A 23105-nucleotide genomic window follows, 5' to 3' on the forward strand; every position below is an offset into this window, starting at 1 on the left:
AATTTGTTAGCATACTTACGTACTTAATACAATCACGTGAATTATATATGACCGTCTGATTGTATTAAATATATAAAAGTATTGTTCTGTACCTAAAATCCTATGTGGCCAAATTCATTTGTTGACACATGATCCTTCATTTAAATCCTACTTAACAATGTTAATTATTCTCGATAGAAAAAAATAATGTTAATTATTCAACTTATCTCCTCAAGAAAAACTTAAATACTAAAGAGAAATTATGCCAAAAGTACATGTGTCCCCCGAGTACATAAGTCACATAAAGGCTACAAAGGATTTTGGGTACAGAAGATTTGGATTCATATATTTAGGGGTCCAATTCTGTTAATCCACCAACTTTGTTTTTGTATCTATTATGGAATTGACTCCTTTGTTGTTTTGAACGAGGAAAAGAAGCTTGAACATCAAACAAAAGTTAAAATTTTAAAATTTACATAGCTCAATTTTCTTGTTTAGATTCATAGCATAGAAAATTAAAATTCTAAATTTATACACCCACCACCATCGCCATCATCATCATTGCCACCACCACCACCATCATCATTGCCACCACCACCATCGTCATCATTGGCCCTATTACCGTCACTACCACACACAACCACCTCTACTACCACGTGGCAAAGTGGGAAATTGGCTTAGTAAATTACACCTAATTAATTAAGGACATCAATTTCTCGTGATTTAAAGAGCTTAAATCACAATACGACAAGTTGTGCATAAATTTAGGGGGTGTAGTCAAAATAGGATTTGATAGGATTTTAATAGACTTTAAAATCAGAGTGTAGTCAATTATAGTTTTACAAGATTTAGAAATCATGGTGTAGTCAAAGTAGGATTTTAAAGAATACATCTAAACTTAAGGATAGTGTTAATTAGATTTTAAAAAATACATCTAAATTCAAAGTTAGTGAGAGAATGCAAAAGATTTGATAGGATTTGAATGGGAGAGCGATTAGGGATGACAATTCTAACCTTTAAAACTGATAACCATTGATAACCGCCAGAATGGATTGGATTTGGGTATGAAAATTCGGGTATATTTTGGATATGGAGAAAAACCGTTAATAATATTCGGTTATAGTTTTGAATATGGTTATAAGGATCCCCAATTTGTATCCGTCTCCAAATCTAAACTAAATTATATATAACATAATAGTATTTATATATATTTATTATTCACCGAATCCATTACCTTAAAAATACAAAAGTTGCACTGTGTGAGTTGCATTTTGTGGGCAAGTTAAGAAGTTTTGATATGAATCAAAATTTATGAGAATCCAAACCAATAGTACTTATGAGAGATATCAAAGATCAACCAACATTATCAATGTTTAGCTTTAATTTTTATGTTACACAAGATCCATTCATTAAATCATTTTATACATCAAATATTTAATGACGAAATTAATATTTACTAAATTATCATACGTCAATTGAACGAATATATTTTTTGTATTGACGAAGATGGGCATAACCGTTAACCGATGAGGAATCCATTACCCGGTAGATATGGTTATGGATAATACCCAATAGTTAATTGGCGATTATGTATATGATTAATTTTCGTAGTTATGGAGATGGATATAGCATTTCCGTCTCCAACCAAACCGTTGCCATCCTTAAGAGGGATTTTGATGGATTTAAAGGTGGATGGTATATATACCAAATGCCATCAAGAATCCTACCCGCCCCCATCTGATTTCTTTTCACGCCCTTAAACAGAAAAGAACCTTCCAAGTCCTTCATCTTCATCTATACCTTCCTCTTCGGAACACATCCCATCCTCCTCTTCGACTTCATTGTCTTCATTCTCATCTATCATGGATTTGTTTTTCAAATTCTACTGGTAAACAACTATTGGGTTCAGGCAAGTTCTAATCCCTAATTCTAAATAAAATCTTTTTCTCCAGGATTCAAGAACTCACAATAAAATTCTAAATTAATTAAAAAAAATCCTTTCTAATCCTAATTAACTATTGGGTTCTGGCAAGTTCTAATCCCCTTTGCCAGTTCTAATCTTCGTGTGTTGGTGGAAAAAGGGAATTAGGGACACTACAATAGCGGCCACCATTTTTACGACCATTTTTTCCAAGGTGAAGTGACGCACCCTAAATTGACATGTTCTAATCTTTCCACAGAGGACTCCCCACCAGTCTCATGCTCTCCTAGGCGAGTACTTCTATAACATGTGTCACATCCCAGTTTCGACTCCGTCAGCATAATATTATCTGTTTTCGGCCCCGACCACGTCCTCACGGTTTTGTTTCTGGGAACTCAGACGAGAACTTCCCGGTGGGTCACCCATCCTATGATTGCTCTCGCCCAAACTCGCTTAACTTCGAAATTCTGATGGAACCCGAAACCAGTTAGTTCCCAAAAGGCCTCGTGCTAAATAGAGGTGGGCATGTACATATAAGGCATGTCACCCCCTCTCTGTTGGTCGATGTGGGATGTTACAATCCACCCCCCTTAGGAGCCCAACGTCCTCATCGGCACACTCACACCACACGACAGAGTGACTCTAATACCATTCTGTCACATTTCGGATTTCGACTCCACCGTAGCACGATATTGTCCGCTTTGGGCCTCAACCACGCCCTCACGTTTTTGTTTCTGGGAACTCACGCGAGAACTTCAGAATGGATCACCCATCCTAGGATTGCTCTCGCTTGAACTCGCTTAACTTCGAAGTTCCGATGGAACTCGAAGCCAGTGAGATCCCAAAAGGCCTCGTGCTAAATGGAGGTGGGCATGTACATATAAGGCATATCATCCCCTCTCCATTGGTCGATATGGGATGTTACAGCGTGCGTCATTTGGTGTGCAATAGGTCATGAAGACAATTTAATCTCAGCCATAAGATTTTATTAAATATGATCTAACAGCTCTGTGTGATTTCCAATTTTTTCAAAATACTACGAAATCCATGAAAAAAATCCATACAACTCCACAAAAATCTCTATAATATAATCCATATAAATCTATCAAAATTCATATACAATTCTGAAGTCTATTAAAACCTTTTGAAATTTGCCACCTCAAAAAGTACATTAAAATTCTTTGCAATTCAAATTGACTACACGCGTAGTTTCAGGTTAAACAAAATCTATAATTTAGAATTTGGGGGAAAAGTTGTACCTAAATCAAAGTCCCTAAATAAAGTTTAAGCCCTTCACATTCGTAGGAGCTTTGTTCAAAGCCCAACCTAGCAGATATAAACAACCCTTCCATTGCTTTCAAGAACAAGGTTAGGAAAATATTTTCCGCACTCCTCTTTCTCGTTATGCACTCTTGTTTATTTATGTCTCAATTCTCCTTTGACTAAAGGGTGTGCAGGAGAAGGACGTGTATAGAAATCACTTCCAAATTTTGACGAGACACGTCCAAAGTCAGAGAGCACCTATCAACTAGGAAAGCACGACTTTCCTACTCAGAAACATTCACATCACACCCAATCTCTTTTGCTTGAACCATGCAGTTGGAAACCAAACCAAATGCCAATTGGGTCAAGAAAAATGAAAAGCAACAACAATAAAAACCAGGTTATAGCAAATATAAAATCTCTTTAAAACCAAATCCACAACCGGTTACTTTATTTTCGCCATTAAATCCACAATTCATCAAATAGTTCTGAAAACATCCATGACTCCCCCCTCCTTCAATGGAAGGCAGGGGGAAGGAAACATCAAAACAAATGACAACTTCCAAACGTGAATATGAAAAAATATCCAACAAGCTAACCAACAGCACCAATAGGCATGAGATTCTATTCCATTAAGTTGGAACAACCTAATCTGCTGTGCAATGTGCGGAAATATTTGGAGCTCGTAAATATACTGTCTACCTAAAGGATTCTGGACGCTTTGGCTTGCTTTGAACAACAGCCTCAATCTTTTCCATTACAGCAGGAGTTAATAGAGGGATTACATCAATAGCTTTCATGTTCTCTTGGACCTGCATACAGATGAAAACAGCTTTTTCGTAACTGTAGAAGGATGACATAACAATTGCTTTTTTTTTTTAGCGGAAATCAGAGGTCATAAACGCTCTCTTTGCTTTTCCAGATCCGACTATCACCAATTTAAAACAAACCAGAGTACTCCTTCACAATGCAATAACTACACGCTTATTTAACAATCACATCACTGTACATTTTTTAAAGGTTTAAAAGCCGTTCCCTCTCCATTTGCTCCTTCTCCCAATTAGTAGAATTGGCCATATTGTTTCCATGTAAACCCCTCTCCATTGAATGGAGACTAGCAAACAATTTTGACATGGAGGTTAGGCATGTAAAAGCTAACATGTCATTGAAAAGTCATTTTTGTTTCTTAAGGTCACGTTTGCTGCCTAGGATGAGATTGGATTGGATAACTCATTACATTCAAGGTATGTTGAAGTTGAAACGAAGGCCAGCTTCCAAGTTTTGTCCAACTTAAAGGAATTAGATGGATCAGCTGTAAGGTGTTGATATCCTACCATTCTGTGAGGATTCTTTAACTTGGACAAAATTTGGAAGTTAGCCTCCATTTCTTCCTAGAACATACCTTGGATCTAGTGAGTTTAAACCGAAATGTGGCCTAAGTTTAAACTGAAAGGAATGCAATCTAGGATAAGCTAACAATCACCCTGCTGACTTAAAGCTTTACAACCTCCATTCTCCTTATCTGGGTTGTTAAGACATTTTATATATTGTTTTCTTCTCCCCTCCCCCAGGTTTAAAGAATCTGGGAAACCGACATTGAAGACCAAACTCTAAGTAAATGACCACTATTTAAGAAATTAGAACAAGTTTGCAGCTATTCAAAAAGCATAGGATGGGCGACATTACAAATGACTGAAACTGGAAGATCATAACAATATTACCCTGCATATGGTAATGACCAATATTATGGTTTACCATAACATAATACTATTCGCTTGGTCGGCAGCTATTCAGATAACAGGATATGATGTGAAAAAAAATAAAATTAAATAAAATTAAAAATAAAAATGCATTCAAAATCAGGAATAATGTGGACATGTGTGCATAACTAGTAATATACTAATATAATGCGTACATAAGTGCCAGCACGCACCAACAAACTTATACAATTAATGTACTTAAAAGTTGAATCTTAATCAGAAAAACTCTCCAAGATACAAAAATAAAAAATGAAATTGAAAAATGAAATCAATTCTAATGCACTTAAGGAAAGATTAAGCACAGACAAGCTAAAAGAACAATACTGCCCATCATGTCTCACGAATGGTGATCATTGAACACCAAACTGACATGTAAGGTTCAGACCCGCTGGAAATATAACATAGACAGGGATGAATTATTTTCCTTAAATTTGAATTAACCTCACAGTAGTAGTCTAGTAGATCAAGCAATGCATAGAAGCTAAGAATGACTGCATTACAATTATGTCGCAAATTTGATGTATGTTAAAACTAACCTGTGACTCCTTTGTAGCACCAGTAATAACTGATGAGACATTCGGATTAGCAGCGCACCACGCAATTGCTAGTTGAGCTAATGGTACACCTAATTCATCTGCAATTGGCTTAAGACCATTAACTTTTTTCAGCACGTCATCAACCAGCGATCGACTAGCAAGATTCTGCAAAGCATAAAGCAAACGTTAGCCATCCCACCCATAAAATAGGAAAAGGTTTATAACAGTCTAAGCAACCTTGAAAACAGAAAACTAATATATGATAACATCTGCAATGTCCGTTAAGGGGAAACACCAATGATTCTAATCCAGAAACCAATCAATGCATGTCATTACATTACATCCCAGCAATAGCAAATTATATGCTGGGTTCTGATTAGAATATGTTGGCAAGTAGATAAGGGGGAGGACAAATATTTTAATACACATGATAATAAATAATTGGTCTTGAAAAATAGACAGCAGCAGTTTAGAGTCATTAATCTAAACAATTCAACCGTGCATGTATATAAAAGCATAGAGTTAACATATTCTTTAAATCCCCTTACTTTGTAATTGTCCAAAGCAAATCGGCTATCAGGAGGTATATTTCCCTTGTTATATTTTCCAGTGAGAACACCAGAAGCAAGTGGACTCCAAGTGGTAAGTCCCAGGCCATAGTTGGTATACAGTGGGAGGAACTCAGACTCAACCTGCACACATAAAAGTTGAAGGAAATCATGAATGAGACAGGGGAGAGAGAGAGAATTCCTTTCTTTGCGCTATAACAGCAATATTCATGTTCCCTTGTCAGGGACATATATAAGGAAATATAGGGCAATGCAGTTGATGGAGTATAACCACACATACAAGACAATTCTATACACTATAAGCCAAATAATAGGCATAGAAGACATAACAGCTATTACAAAAATTACAACAGAGGACAAGTTGTCTGCCAATTTACAAGTTTTCCATACTACAAAATAAGTAGAAGACATAACAGCCATTACAAAAATTACTTACAGAAAACAGAAAGAGAAATTACAAGACATCAAACAAAGCTGTAAGTTACAGCAGCAGCTCTCAAATCTGAAAATGTTGCACAAGAAAGGCATTAAACTTTGCAGACACTGATGTCCCATATCGAAGCCCAGAGCTGGACCCTTTCCCATAAAGAGTGTAATTCAGTAATCCATATACTATTAATACAAACGTGGATGAATATAAGTTCAGGCAATTTAAGGTAATCATTCAGCTAGAGATGAAAAATGATAGAAGTTAAATTTTTGCTTGTAAGTTAGAAATGAGATTCATCCAAAAACAAACAGTTAGAAGTGAAAGACATGAGCTTTCCAGGTTTTCAGAACCAATAGTCACACAATACAGAGATGCAACAGACTTATTACAATGAATCATAAGAAATCATTTACCAGGAATGCTCATCTATTTCTATTGATTATAATTGTCAGAAAAATGAAATTTAAAGGATGCTGCCATCCCATTGACATGAATGAAAGAATATATGGTTCAGGAACAGTTGGTTGAGTCCTTGTGGTAGAAGGGTTTCAGCTTGAAAATGGGTAATGAACAATTACAAGGAGAAAGGTGGAAGCAAAGTTAGCAATGAGTAAAAAACTGGAAGAACTGTGGCTACAAATACTACAAAGACAAACTTTTGGTATTTCAAATTAAATAAAAAACTGAAAAATCTTGATATCTAATATCTCTAAGTGAAAACTGGAAAAACAAGGCTACAAGTACTGCATAGACAAACTTCTGCATACTCGTGTAATATCTGCGGCCTTTTAACTGAATACTACATGACCAAGCTCATTACCAATCTTCTCCCATGACTACTCTCTATGACCGGGAACTTAATCACAACGTAATGCATAGTCAACTGCTTATTTTCAGCGCCGATAGTAGGATACTCGTACCATTTGTGAACATCAGCTACTAAATCTCAAAACAGTTAAGAAATATCAGGTCATCCTATCAAAAACACCACTCAGCACTTTCTTTTGATTTTTGTTACGAAAACCAAGATCAAGTAATCAATCATCAACAACCTGCACCTCAGCCTTAATATGAAAGTAAACCACTTAGGGCTTAGCATCACATATACAAACACAAAATCCACCAATTAGCAAAACCCTAATTAAACCAATATTACAATTTTCATCCACCAAGCTACAAATTGACTGCAAACCCAAATTAAAAAAAAACTTCCAAACCTTCCTAAAAATTAATTAAAATCAAACAATCTCCATCTGGGCACAAAAACGAATTAACAAACAAAAAATCAAAAGGCCATGAATGCCGACCGACCTTGTGCCTGGAGAGCAAATTATACTCAGGCTGCTCAACAATGGGACCCACCAAATCCAACCTCTGGGCGATCCCCCAAGCCTCCGTGATCTGCTGCGCCGACCACTCACTGGTCCCCCAATAAAACGCCCACCCCTTATCGATCACATAGTTCATCGCCCTCACCGTCTCCTCGATCGGCGTCGTGGAGTCGGGACGGTGGCAGTAGATGAGATCCACGTAGTCCGTGTCCATCCGCTTGAGCGACGCCTTGGTGCCCTCCACGATGTGCTTCCGGGAGAGGCCCTTGTCGTTGGGTCCGGGGCCGCCCCAGAAGATCTTGGTGGAGAGGACAACGTCGGAGCGCTTCCAGCCGAGCTCGCGGATGGCCTGGCCCATGATCTCCTCGGCGCGTCCGGAGGCGTAGACCTCGGCGTTGTCGAAGAAGTTGACGCCGTGGTCGCGGCAGGTCTGGAGGAGGGACTTGGCCTCCTTGACGTCGAGCTGGTTGCCGAAGCTGACCCAGGCACCGTAGGAGAGCTGGCTCACTTTGAGGCCCGACCGGCCCAGGTTGTTGTACTGCATATTATTCGACACCATTGCAGACACTGTGAGTCTGCGAGGAGTCAAATGATGGGAGTTTATCGGGTCGCAAGGAACAGGACACGTCTCTATTTTTCTATTTTCGATATTCCTATTTGTTTTGTTGGATTTATGTAATATTTTTAATTGGAGAGGTGTCGGATAATGAGTTAGAGTGGGGACCTAGGCATAGGCATGTGGGGGTGGGGTGCGGGTGGGCGTTTCAATTTTTGTAACGCTTTCTTGGACTATTTGAGTATCTTTTTCGACCGTGGGTGATGCTTTTCTTGTTGTGTAGGTATCTTAAATGATATATATCATCATTAAAAAATAAGTACGTTATTCAATATTTACGTTACAATTCAATTATCCTTTTTAAATTGTCTAGTTACTAACTTTTTTGCATACGCTAATTCAAAAGACTTATTTTAGTTAAGGGCGTTAGGATGGGATTTTCTCTCCATCCTTTTTCCCTTCCTTACCTCCCCCCTCTCCCAATTTTTTTTTTCTCTTTTCTCTCTCTTTACCGAGATGAAATCTTGATCGTTCAAATAGAAGAAGAGGGAAGAAGAGAGGAAAAATATGAGAGAGAATCCTTCTCCACATTCTTAATCATAAGCTCTATGCACGACTTGCACTTAGATTACGTAATGCTAGTAGACCAAATTTGCAAACAAAATTATGTGGTTATAGATGATTGAATCATTAATTATGTGTCGATTAACGTGTTTCTTTCTTATTAGTGATACGTTTTGCACATTTGGCTTAGAAATTTGATCACCATGTCATTATCCTTTAGATAATACATAAGAAATAAGTTTTATACAAACTAAAATAAAACATATGCATATTTTTCCCTCTCTTAATTTCTGCAATGCGTGTGTATTGTGTGTTTTAGTGCTAGCAACACATAGGCCCTGCATCTTCTAACGCGTAAGCATATGGACAGTCTCATTTTCACTTTGCACCATTAGTGAGAATAGAAGCATTTGAGAGACGTGAAGAGAAAGCGTACAACCGCATAACTCTAATGCGGATAATTATCTACTTTTTATTTGGGAAATTTTATTTAGGATTAATCTCAGTTTACTACTTTGAAGTTTATTGGTTTTCAACATTTGATACACGAAGTTTTTTTTTCCTCCTAGAGTGGTACCTGAAGTCATAATTTTGAGACATTTTCATATATCCGTTAAAGTTGCTGTTAAATCAGCCTTTAAGTAGTGACATGGCGTCCAAGTAGATAATGATTGGGTGCCACGTGTCAATATGGGCCCACTTGAATATTAAAAAAATTAAAAAAATTATTAAAAAAAAACTTGGGTTATCTCCTACCTCCCCCGACCCTCCCTCCCTTCTTTCCTCTGCACCCCTACTCTTTTACTCCTTTGATCCCTCCCTCCACTCCCCGTCAAAATTTCAGGGTTGTCCAGGAAAAAGGTTGTCAGAACCCACAGGACGACACTAATGTCGAAGGTTTAAAGCAGCAGGAACTGGAAGAGCAACCAACAGCTCATCGATTTCTTCGGCGGTCAAGTCCAGCAACCCTTCCGCCTTCCAAGCCTTCAGAGTGATAATTTGGACGTCAAGTTGGGGTTTTTGCTTTTAGGTTTTTAGGTTTTTAAATTTTAAATTGGATTGATCTGAGGAGAGAGAAAGGAGGGGAGGTGAAGAGGGTGAAGGATAGAGAGGAGGTGGGTCAGGGAGGTGGAGGAAGGGATCAGGGGAGTGAAGGAATGGCGGTGCAGATGAGAGAAGGGAGGGAGGGTCAGGGGAGGTAGAAGATGACCCAAGGTTTTTTTTATTAAAATTTTTTTTTTTATAATTTTATATATTTTTTTTTAATATATACGTGGGTCCATATTAACACGTGGTGCCCAATCATTGTCCACGTGGATGCCACGTCACCAGTTAATAGCTGATTTAACAGCAACCTTAACAAATATATGAAAGTGTCCTAAAATTATGACTTTAGGTACCACTCTAGGATGAAAAAAAACTACATGTATCAAATGTTGAAAGTGAATTTTTATTTAAACCCATCTAACCTATTTCCACACCAAACTTACTATTTGCACCCATTTGATTTTTAACTAAACTATTAATATCTCTTTAAACCCAAATTTAATACCTAATATACCCACCATAAACCCAATTCAATATGTGGATTTATTTTTACACCCATTTGATTTTTAGAAGCTAAATTTGATGTGTTTAGACCTGAGTTCTTTGCATGGTTTTCCATAATAAAATGGGTTGTAATGAAACCAATCAATGTCTAGTAACTTATGGGCTATTATGGTACTAGGGTTCCACAAGGGAAGTCTTGTGTTTGCGTAGCATCTATAGTAGTCACGAGGTGGAGGCCAGTCAAGTAGTAGGCAGATGAGGCCATTGGAAGAACCCACAAGGGATGAACTATAGAGACTAGTATCAATTGCAAATTCATCTTCAAGGTCTCTACGACTGCTTTCTATTGCTGATTATACGAGAGGTGGAGGCGCCGCCAACATTCTTCTTGAATGATTGGTAGTCAATGAGTTGGGGAAATCGAAAGGGGATTGGTGGCCAGTCATGGAGAAGTGGATGAGGGCGTTTAAAGAGAATCAGGACATTCTTGTTGTTGTCGTTGGTATGTGCTCAATGCTTGGCGACGAACTGGGAAGTAGAGATTAAGTCGCGCCATGACTTGCATACACAACAGAATCAGAGAAGAGATATGACCGATAGCCATGAAAGTATCTTGACGAATATATCGTCATTGCTGAAGGAGAAGATCGGCAATTCTCCATCATCACCCGCCATAATATAGTAGAAAATGAATGGCTGAATATACAAATATGCCATATCTCACAAGGAAAGGAAGAATACAAATCATACTCCGCCCAAATATAAGAGTCCTAATATATATACAACTTAATGATTTATATTAGACCAAATATAAAATTGAATTTTATTTTTTTCACCTCTTGAGAAATTCACCCTACAAAAGAATGTCCTTCAAGATACTCTCAAGCAGGATGATTATACACTCCACATGCTACCTTCAATGTCCAATCGTCCTCATCACCAATATTCGCACCTTTCAACAAGAATGGACATCCACATTTTTTCGTGCCAGAACTCCTAGATTGTTTTTTTTGTGTGACCAATCTCATTTGACCTTTGACCATATGCTACAATACACTTGTATGACGGATATGTACCGTTTCTTTCATAAGCAAGTGTTAGTTGAGGGCGACTCACAATCCTCCCTTCACCTCCTAAATCAGACCTTTTAATAACAATTACCATGTTATTCAGCTTTCCATGTTCATGAACCCATCTAATCAACACATCTTTTCCTTTGAATATCTGCACGTAACAAATATTTTATTTAGAAGTAAAATTCTAAAATTAACTAACACATCAACAACACTATAAATATATGATTACCTCATAAGTGTAAATTGGTTAGTATAATCCACTACACATTCTTGTCCAACCTCGTTGCCTCGATCAAAGGCATCATCGAATTCTTGTTGCCAAAAAATAAATATAAAAAATATGATAACAGTAAGAAAACGATGTAGAAATATTTTGGGTTCTAAATCCACAAAAAAAATGGATATTAGTAGTCACGCACAACTGGGCTTACAAATTTCAAAATAACTTATATTCTTAGTCCTAGTATCGAGGAAACAACTAAGCAAGATAATGCAAAGGAATCATGGTTTTTGCTTCAGAACCACAAGAAAGGAGCATAAGTTTGACTTCTCTCAGTTGTTTGCTAATTCAAGTAGTTCCTGGGTCCTTTCACAAGGGACATTTTTCATCGTTGGATGCTTTCGTTGTTATTTTAGCCAGAAGGTAGCATGCTTTCGTTGTATTTGTTGAAAAAAATTACAGTAAAGTAACTTCTACACTCTAAAAATTTGAAATTAAACGAACAAAAAATTCATAAATTGAGTCATACCTGGGTTGGAGGATTCAAAACTTCAAAATCACCATCCATCAATAAAAAAACTTATTTTTCTCTATGAGAGCTATTAGGATTTTAGTCAGAATGAATGTAGAATAAACAAAGAGTGATCATAGCATTTAATTATAGTGTTTGGGTTTATTGATAAATTTCAGTTTTATTATTAATTTCATTTTGTACTTAATAGTAATTATGCAATAGGGTAAACTAGACAATTAATGACACACCCCAACCGAGATCAGGGCATGCTGGCCGTCACGTGGAAGTGATGTAGCCATGTGCACAGTGCGGAAGCTAAAAACAGTAATAAAAAAAGTACGAATAATTTAAAACTAGCAAATATAATGTGATAAAGTATGTGCTAGCAAAAGTAAGACGCTTAATTCAGAGCTTTAAGCCTACAGCAGTCCAAAAGAAACGATACAACAATAGTACACCCGAAGGTGACCCTACGTAGGTGAGTGTCTGTCAGAATGCCGGGACGTCCTCCGGGAAAACCACCAAACCCGCTAAACTACTAGAACCTGGAGAGGCGCAAAAACAAAAGCGTGAGTGGGCAAAAACAAATTCTTTGAAAACCAATTCATAAAATACATTCTAACCCCTCGCCGTGAAACCTGTATACTTCCCAGAAAATAAATACATATGCGTAGATATGTTAAGTCATGCTCAAGGGTAAGCCAATCACGAAACCTTATAATATCATGCATGTGCTCAGGTATAACTCACATCAATAGCATAATAAACTGGCAGCCAGAGTCCCCTAAGTGACCTGTACGGCTGAATCTAGAGCTCAAAACTCAAAACTTAATCACTAAACCTGCCCACGAGTCGGAACCACCTATAGTGGTCTGTACGACAGGCCTGGGTGTAATACATATGAACGCTCTAGTGCTACGATCACGTGAATGCTGTGCGAATAATCGCGGGTCACCTACGAGTCGGAACCACCTATAGTGGTCTGTACGACAGGACTGTGCACCTAACTTGGATTCAAGCTGAGCGTGTGGTGCGGGAGGTGAACAACAAGTGAAGGACTGTGCCCTACTCTGGGTGGGAGCACTAACACCGGGGGTGCAGGTTATGAGCTCTCTAAGCATCTCTAACCGCTATTTAATGCAATCGTTAAATAACGCTTACCTGGCACTTACCTACGCCTCCACAGCACCAACATATATAATGCAATCATAAATGAATATGTACTTAAACGTATATGCCACAAATCATGCATAACCATCAATCATATAAAAAGAATGGCATAAAACAAAGCATTTATACTAATTTCTGGGAATTTATATGTATATAGGTGTATACGGAAAACAAAAGCCCACTCACTGGTATGTGGAAGGGTCGTAGCCCCCCTGCCTCGAATGTGCACGCTCGTCCTCGGGATACGTGTCACCTATATGCGAATTAACTATAAAAACGTTAACTTTAAAGCACATAACCGTCCGTTCAAAATAACTTCTCATACATTGCTCAAAATGGACAAATGAATATACCAACGTGATCTACACAACCTCACGATCACACCCATATTTTTAAAATAATTTTTGGACTTCCCACGCGCCCCCACGCGCCAACACAGACACGGACCCACGCGCCCCCACGCGCGGCCACGTGCCATGCACACTGACGGCGTCAAGTGACGCCGTCAGGAATATTCCATTAACCCAACAGAATATTCCGTTAAACCTAACTGACGCCGTCACTGCCGTTAGGAATATTCCGTTAAATCCTAACGGAATATTCTTCCTTCTTCTCCGACCAACCCTCTCGCCGGCGCCGTCGTCGGAAAACCTGCAACTTAGGTTTTCTCGCTCGTTTTTCAACCGTTTTTCAAGATTTTTGCACCATTTTAACCCTTAGGACTAGTAGAACACGATCCTACAAGTTTTAAGGCCTAAAACTACGAGAAAATACCTATCCAAGTTTCCAAAACTCGGCCAACTTCGAACCAAGCTTTCCCGACGTCCAAATTTGACCAACGAAGCACTCCCAAGCTCCTGGGAACCTCACAAACACAACTACAAGCTTCAAAAGTCCAAAAACAAGCTAAATTAAGTTTGCATGAATAGTGCTCAATTCGGAAAACCTCGAATCGACGTGAAAATGGTGGTTTCCCTACCTGAAAATGGTACCACAGTGCTCCCCACAGCCTCACGAGCTCGATGGTGACCTTGGTTCCTTCGATCTGTCCAGGTTTGAAGGGTTGTGTGGGTGTCCGTACGTTTTTGTTTGAAGAAGAAGAATAAAGGACTCGGGGGGGGGGGGAGAGAGAGAGAGAGACAGTGACAGAGGGTGAGGGATAGAGATAGGATGTGTGTGTGTGGTCCAACTTGGCCAACTCCACACAAAACAACCAAAAACGTAATAAAAACAAACTAGGGGTAAAACGGTCAAATCACATGTACGTTTCGATATTTCCGGGACGGGATGTCACAATTAACATTTAAAATTTAAGAGGTTAAATGGGTTTAAATAAAATTTTCCATGTTGAAAACCAAGAAACTTCAGGGTAGTAAACTAAGATTAACCCTTTTATTTAATACCATGTAACTTCTTTCTACGTCCAATTTAAATTTTAAATATTAATTGTTTTTTTTTATTTTCTTGCATAATTACCATCAAGTAGAAGATGAAATTAATAATAAAACTACAATTTATCAATAAACTCACACATTATAATCAAGGTTCTAAAAGATGTTATGCGCTGGTCTGGCAGTCAGTTGGGGCCTAACGCCTAGACAGCTAGGCGAAGGTCTATACGGTCTAGGCGGATTTAAGTAATAAATCATATAAATTTACTAAGTTTACTATATAACATATGAAAAAACATTGAATAATACATTTTTTATTTAAATAAGGAAGGCATATGCATGTGTGTATGTAAAATTTTAGACTTTCTAAATTAGTTTTGTATCATTTTAGAAAAGCCCATATTGATGGGCCTTTATTCTCATTAATAAACGTGAAGAAGGTCAGCCTTTTCATTTTTGTTTTAATATATTATAACTTCCACCGACTCACTTGCTTAAAAGAAAAACTTAATAGCTAAATTGCTAAAGCCTAAATTACCAACTGCTTTAAAGTTAAAACCCTAAGGAAAGCCGCCGCACCCATCTCTGCAATTGTAGACTTCTCATCTACAACTTGCCGCCATCACCCTCTCTGCAAGATTGCAACTACAAGCTTCTAATCTACAAAGCTCTCTCTCTCTCTCTCTCTCTCTCTCTCTCTGTGACCATGCCAAGGCTCATTTCAAGCAAATCGAGAGGGGGACAGCAAGGGTCGGGGAGACAAAAGGGTTGTGAGTTGCGAGAATGTTTTTTCCCAGACCGCCCAGCGTCCGCCAAAGCCACCTAGGCCATTTGGGCAGCCGCCTTACGCCGCCTAATATCTTTGCCGATTTTATAAGTGATTTTGAGCTAATCGTGGCGGAGCATCACCGCCTAACGCTTAGACAGCCACCTAGACCGTTTTTTAGAATAGTGATTATAATTAAACGTTGCTATCACCCCTTCTTTATGTTCATTTCGACTAAATCCTGATAACTCTTATAGAGAAAAATAAGTTTTTTTTTTTTTTCTATTGATGGCTAAAACCCTAATTCCAACAAGGATGGAGGAGTTGGATGAACCACATCTCACCCAAAAACCATTCGAAACAACCTATAAAGTACAAGGAAAAGCCTTGAAGATGTACCTAAGTTACAGGCCACATCTTTTATTGGCTCAACCACCTTCTATAATCATGGTCAGGTGATGTGCCCAGGACTCAAATCTCCAAGGAGTCCCCTTAAAATAAAAGGTCCTGCACGAAAACTAGGAGAGAATTTATAGCCAACACGAATTAAAGTTCAACACTTTATCCGACATTGCTTGCCATTAATGCTCTATGGCTTCGTGAAATTTTTCCTCCTCTTTCTCGCCTCAGCTACTGAAATTTTTTGGCTTTCGAATTTCTTTGAAAACAAAACTACTTAGTTTGAATTTTTTTTTTCCTTCTATAAATTGGTGTAAAGAGAAAGTAACATTTTGAATTGGGTATGGAAGGTAGTTTAGGTAATAATTTTAGATTTAAAGAGAGATTAATTCTTTAATTAAAAATAATATGGGTGAGAGAGTAAGTTTCTATTAAGCAGGGGCATTTTGGGAGTTTTAAAAAATTAAATTAGTGTCAGTTACAAAAGGGCTTCTCGCTTTTAGTATACTAGCTTTTTTGCACGTATTTGCACAACACGCGATGTTGAAGGTTCTATTTTAATTGTCAGATTTGTAAGTGCATAAAGGCCCTTTTTTGAATTCTGCGCCTGACAAAAGTAAGGAGTTGCATCTTTCATTGTCATTTGTAGATCTGTAATAGAAACAACACGATCAAAAGCAAGTCATTCAAATACTTTGATTGTAGCTAAGACAATAATTAAGGGGGATGGAATTATAAGCATGTCATTGCATTTGTTGATTTTTATTGTGAATGTTTATTGGACTCAATAATTTCGTATTGCATTTCGGATGAGAAATTAAACAGAAGAAAAATCAAAATTGTGTTAACCACACATCGCTACAATACAAAAGAAGAAAAGAAAATGATCGCAAACTACTTTTTTCTTGGCAACTCTGTGAAACAGAAATTATAATGAGTTATATACCAAAGAAAAAGGAAAAAGGTTTATGGCATTGCTTGAAATTCCGATTACTATGATGACTTAACATGCAAAAGCATAGTAAGTCTCAATTCTTCATGATCAAAAGCAAGCATCAATTTTAAACAATATGAGAAATGGTAAATAAACTATCACGATAATTTTTTCTAATTATAATCGCAACAGACTCCAAATGAGAAGCTAGAACATTAGAGAAGCATTAAACTCCAGGGATAAACATCTAGAACCACTATATATTTGTAACCACAGGAAATCCCATCACAAATTGATGTTCCCCATACAGAGGATATTGAGACAGAAAAGATTGATTAAGAATACAAAAGCCAATATCGGGCATAATGCTACAGTATATTAAGCTTTCTAAAAAAAAAGAATGGGGACAAAGAAATAACACAACACCTATGAAAAGAAAGACAAACAGTGATGCTATGCAGAAGGATTTTTATCACAAGTAGTCCTTGAAATTGACCTATACCATCAAGATGGTTCTTGAAAATGAAAATCAATCAATATAGTCTCTGAGTGTCGCAAATCAATATAATTATTCCATTAGAATTCCGTTAAATTTTTGTTACGATGCTTATTTGACACATAGGTGAACCTACGAGTCTATTGAATATAGCCACATAAATAAATTATTGAAAACTTTATCAAAGTCTAATCTAAAATAATTTAAAACTAAATTCAAAATGATTAAATAGAAAAATCAAAAGCTGTTCAACAAAATAAGCCCATGTCCCGAGAACAATGATGTCAGGGGTGGGGTGCAGGTGGGAAGAAGGTGGCTGGGGTGGGAGGGATGGCAAGAGAATTAACAAATTAAGGGTTGGTTTGGTGTTGCTGTGCTTTGAAAAAAAGCTGTTTTTGGTGTGCTGTAAAAATAAGCAGCGGTAAAATAAAGCAGCAGAGTGTTTGGTAAACTTTTTTGTAAAAGTGCTTTTGAAGAAAAAAAAAAAGCAGTATTATAGTGTTTGATAAACTTTTATGTAAAATAGATGTGAAAAAAAAACCGATTTTTCAAAGATAGGTTTTGCAGCTTCTTGTTTTTGGCTTTTTTTCACCCAAAATTGTGAAAAAAAGCTGAAGCTGAATGTTTGCCAAACACAAAAATAGCTCCCAACTTTTTTGATACCAGTATTTTTTAGAATCACCTCATTACCAAACCAGGCCTAAGACGCTCAGGTCCTGATTATCATCATTGTCTTAATACACATTTCACGTGTACCAGATGCATCTGTTGCTGCAACTATCATCCAGCTTCGGCTTCTCGAGCCGCAGAGCCGCGGAGCCCCTAACATTGCTTCTTCTTATTTTGGCTTCGATGCTTTTATTGGCTAATAAGTGGAGTTTTGGTTGTTGGTATCACATACCTTGTGCAATTGGCAACGGAGTTGCTTTGGGATGGTGGTGCGAGCTAAAAAGGGTAGTCGCGGTGTTTGAAGAAGAAGATGAGAATTGTTGTTTGGCGGCTTGGTTCGAAGAAGAAGAAGCCGAGAATGTGTCTTCTTTTTGTTGAACAACTTTAATTTTTTTGTATAGAGTAATGTTATTCATACCATATTTTTGTACCACATTTCTATACCATCTTAGGTGGCATTTGATGTGGACAACCACATCATTTGAAAAAATTGCAAAGCCCAAGGAAATGATGGAAAAAGACTCCTCGTATACCACAATCGTCGTTTAATTAATTAGTTTTTCTTAATTCTTAGTTTATTAAATAACGAACTAAATTTAAAATATGAATAATTCAAATGATGTGGTTGTCCACATCAAATGTCACCTAAGATGGTATGAAAATGTGGTACAAAGATATGGTATGAATATCATTACTCTTTTGTATAGGTTTTAATGATTTATCTATGTGGCAAATATTCAATAGACTTGTGGGTCCACATATGTGCCACATAAGCATACTAACCAAAATTTTAACAGAATTCTAATGGAATGACTACGTTGATTAGTGACACCCATATTCATAAATTACATTAATTGATTTTCATTTTCAGGGACCAACTTGATGGTATGGGTCAATTTTAAAAACTACTTGTGATAAAAACCAATTAGCATAGGTAGTTTACTGCAAACTTGCAAATGGGAAACAAATACAAATAGTAGAAAGTTAGGAAAAGTTTTCATTCTCTTTTGCATGTTTTCACTTTCACAATTTTACCCTCATTGTTTATAACCGATTCTTTGTCTTTGTTCTTTTGGCAAAGGGCAATTTTAGAGATATTTAAAACTTCACCATTTTAGCGTGGTCCTTGTATAAATATAGGGTTTTTATCACAAATATTCTCTGAAACTAAGAATTTGTCTTCATTCTGTTGAACAACTTTAACTTTTTTTTGTATAGGTTTTAATGATTTCTCTATGTGGCAAATATTCAATAGACTTGTGGGTCCACATATGTACCACATAAGCATACTAACCGAAATTTTAACAAAATTCTAACAGAATAACCATATTGATGTGACATCCCACATCGCCCAAGGGAGTGATCCTTATATGTATATTCTCATCCTTACCTAGCACGAGGCCTTTTGGGAGCTCACTGGCTTCGGAGTTCATCGGAACTCCGAAGTTAAGCGAGAAAGGGGCTGGAGCAATCCCATGATGGGTGACCCACTGGGAAGTTGCTCGTGAGTTCCCAAAAACAAAACCGTGAGGGAATGGTAAGCCCAAAGCGGACAATATCGTGCTACGGTGGTGGAGCGGGCCCGGGAAGTGATCCGCCCTGGGCGGGGATGTGACAAATTGGTATCAGAGCCTAACCCTGGTCGCGTGTGTGCTGACGAGGACGTTGGGCCCCTAAGGGGGGTGGATTGTGACATCCCACATCGCCCAGGGGAGTGATCCTTATATGTATATTCTCATTCTTACCTAGCACGAGGCCTTTTGGGAGCTCACTGGCTTCGGAGTTCATCGGAACTCCGAAGTTAAGCGAGAAGGGGGCTAGAGCAATCCCATGATGGGTGACCCACTAGGAAGTTGATCGTGAGTTCCCAAAAACAAAACCGTGAGTGAATGGTAAGCCCAAAGCGGACAATATCGTGCTACGGTGGTGGAGCGGGCTCGGGAAGTGATCCGCCCCGGGCCGGGATGTGACATTGATTTGTGACACCCATATTCAGAGATTACATTAATTGATTTTATTTTCGGGGTTCATCTTAATGATATGGGTACTTGTGATAAAAACCAATTAGTATATGTAGGTTACTGCAAACTTGCAAGTGGGAAAAAAAATACAAATAGCAGAAAACTAGGAAAAGTTTAATTGCCTTCATTCTCTTTTGCATGTTTTCACTTTCACAATTTTAGCCTCACTATTTATAACCGATTATTTGTCTTTATTCTTTTGGCAAAGGGAAATTTAAGAGATATTAAAAACTTCACCATTTTAGTGTGGTCCTTATATAAATATAGGGTTTTTAACACAAATATTCTCTGAAACCGAGAGTGTGTCTTCTTTTGGTTGAACAAATTTAATTTTTTTGTATAGGTTTCAATGATTTATCTATGTGACAAATATTCAATAGACTTGTGGGTCCACATATGTGCAACATAAGCATACTAACCCAAATTTTAACGGAATTGTAACGGAATGACTATATTGATCTGTGACATCCATATTCAAATATTACATTAATTGGTTTTCGTTTTCAGGGACCATCTTAATGGTAAAGGTCAATTTTAAAAATTACTTGTGATAAAAACCAATTAGCATATGTAGGTTACTACAAACTTGCAAGTGCGGAAAAAAAAAAAAAAACAAATAGCAGAAAATTAGGAAAAGTGTAATTGCTTTCATTCTCTTTTGCATGTTTTCACTTTCACAATTTTACCCTCACTGTTTACAACCGATAATTTGTCTTTGTTCTTTCAGCAGAGGAAAATTTTAGAGATATTAAAAACTTCACCATTTTAGTGTGGTCCTTATATAAATATAATATTTTTTTTATCACAAATAGTTTGTGAAACCGAGAGTGTGTCTTCTTTATGTTGAACAACTTTAATCTTTTTGTATAAGTTTTAATGATTTATCTATGTCGCAAATATTCAATAGACTTGTGGGTCCACATATGTGCCACATCACACTAATCGAAATTTTAACGGAATTCTAACGAAATGACTACATTGATCTGTGACACCAACATTCGGAGATTACATTAATTGATTTTCATTTTCAGGGACCATCTTGATGGTATAGGTCAATTTTAAAAACTACTTGTGATAAAAACCAATTAGTATATGTAGGTTACTGCAAACTTGCAAGTGGGAAAAAAAAATACAAAAAGCAGAACATTAGGAAAAGTTTAATTGCTTTCATTCTCTTTTGCATGTTTTTGCTTTCACAATTTTACCCTCATTATTTATAACCGATTATTTGTCTTTGTTCTTTCGGCAGAGGGCAATTTTAGAGATATTAAAAACTTCACCATTTTAGTGTGGTCCTTATTAAATATAGGGTTTTTATCACAAATAATCTCTAAAACCGAGAGTGTGTCTTCTTTTTGTTGAACAACTTTAATTTTTTTTGTATAGGTTTTAATGATTTATCTATGTGGTAAATATTCAATAGACTTGTGGGTCCACATATGTGCCATATAAGCATACTAACCGAAATTTAAATGGAATTCTAACGGAATGACTACATTGATTTGTGAGACCCACATTCAGAGATTACATTAATTGATTTTCATTCTCAGGGACATTCTTGATTGTATGGATCAATTTTAAAAACTACTTATGATAAAAACCAATTAGCATATGTTGGTTACTGCAAACTTGCAAGTGGGAAAAAAAATACAAATAGCAGAAAATTAGGAAAAGTTTAATTGCTTTCATTCTTTTTTGCATGTTTTTGCTTTCACAATTATACTCTCACTGTTTATAACCGATTATTTGTCTTTGTTCTTTTGGCAGAGGGCAATTTTAGAGATATTAAAAACTTCACCATTTTAGTGTGGTCCTTATATAAATATAGGGTTTTTATTATAATTAGTCTTTGAAACCGAGAGTGTGTCTTCTTGATGAACAACTTTAATTTTTTTGTATAGGTTTTAATGATTTGTCTATGTAGCAAATATTCAATAGACTTGTGGGTCCACATATGTGCCACATAAGCATACTAATCAAAATTTTAACAGAATTCTAACGGAATAACTACATTGATCTGTGACACTCATATTCAGAGATTACATTAATTGATTTTCATTTTGAGAGACCATCTTGATGGTATGGGTCAATTTTAAAAACTGCTTGTGATAAAAACCAATTAGCATATGTAGGTTACTACAAACTTGCAAGTGGGAAAAAAAAATACAAATAGCAGAACATTAGGAAAAGTTTAATTGCTTTCATTCTCTTTTGCATGTTTTCACTTTCACAATTTTACCCTCACTGTTTATAACTGATTATTTGTCTTTGTTCTTTCGGTAGAGGGCAATTTTAGAGATATTAGGCCATCTCCATCGAATGAGGATCAGATGGCTCCCTTTAGCCCTATAGCCTTCCAAGAAATTAATATTTTAATGAACAATGCCAAGCCATGTTTCTTACCATTTCCAACTGAGGGGCCAAAGGGTCATAGGCCAAACATAGCCCTGTGACAAAAAACCTATCTCCAACCTAGGGGCCAAAGGGTTATAGGCCAAATATAATTTATTATTTCAATTTAAAGACTGCTACAACTGAAATTTAAAAACTACAACAACTTAAATTTAAAGTCTATAATCATTATCATCATCATCCACCATTGTAGGATTATAGTTGGATGTAAACAACTCCCGTCGGGCGATATTTCCCTCGTTTTCGTTTCAAAATATGCCTTACTCATTGGAGTGTAATCCGAAATGTTCCTTTGCATGTTCCTATCATCAATCTCTTCTTGAATTTGTTTTGCTCGTTCTTCGTGCCTACGGTTCCTTGCTTACATGGCAAAGACATTTTGCTTCACCATTAATCGCAATGAGGATGTCATTTCCTGTTGAAAGGCGTAATCATCCTTTGCCTTGCCTTTTTCCTTCAATCTTTGGGCCTTGTTTTGTCCCATAGCCCTAGGTATGGAACCTTCACCCAGAGACGGATTTTCTACCCTTGTTTCTTGAATGGTAAAAGATCCATCTTCATCCCCATCTGCATTTGA

The 23105-nt window shown here is 37.1% G+C and overlaps 1 protein-coding gene across 1 annotated transcript; it reads right to left on the reverse strand.

Annotated features, from left to right (window-relative positions):
* Nucleotides 1–3585: 3585 nt before the first annotated feature.
* Nucleotides 3586–8363, reverse strand: LOC125480829 (probable voltage-gated potassium channel subunit beta). The gene is made up of 4 exons (XM_048592017.1): nt 7770–8363; nt 6008–6151; nt 5460–5624; nt 3586–3975 (listed from the first exon to the last, which is right to left on the reverse strand). The coding sequence occupies exons 1-4, from the start codon at nt 8346–8348 to the stop codon at nt 3862–3864; spliced, it is 1002 nt and encodes a 333-aa protein (XP_048447974.1). The 5' UTR covers nt 8349–8363; the 3' UTR covers nt 3586–3861.
* Nucleotides 8364–23105: the final 14742 nt, after the last annotated feature.

This window comes from the organism of the source record quoted next, unplaced genomic scaffold (genome assembly GCF_019419815.1).
Source record: "Pyrus x bretschneideri cultivar Hongxiangsu unplaced genomic scaffold, Pyrus_bretschneideri_v1 Contig36, whole genome shotgun sequence".
NCBI classification, from domain to species: Eukaryota; Viridiplantae; Streptophyta; class Magnoliopsida; order Rosales; family Rosaceae; genus Pyrus; species Pyrus x bretschneideri.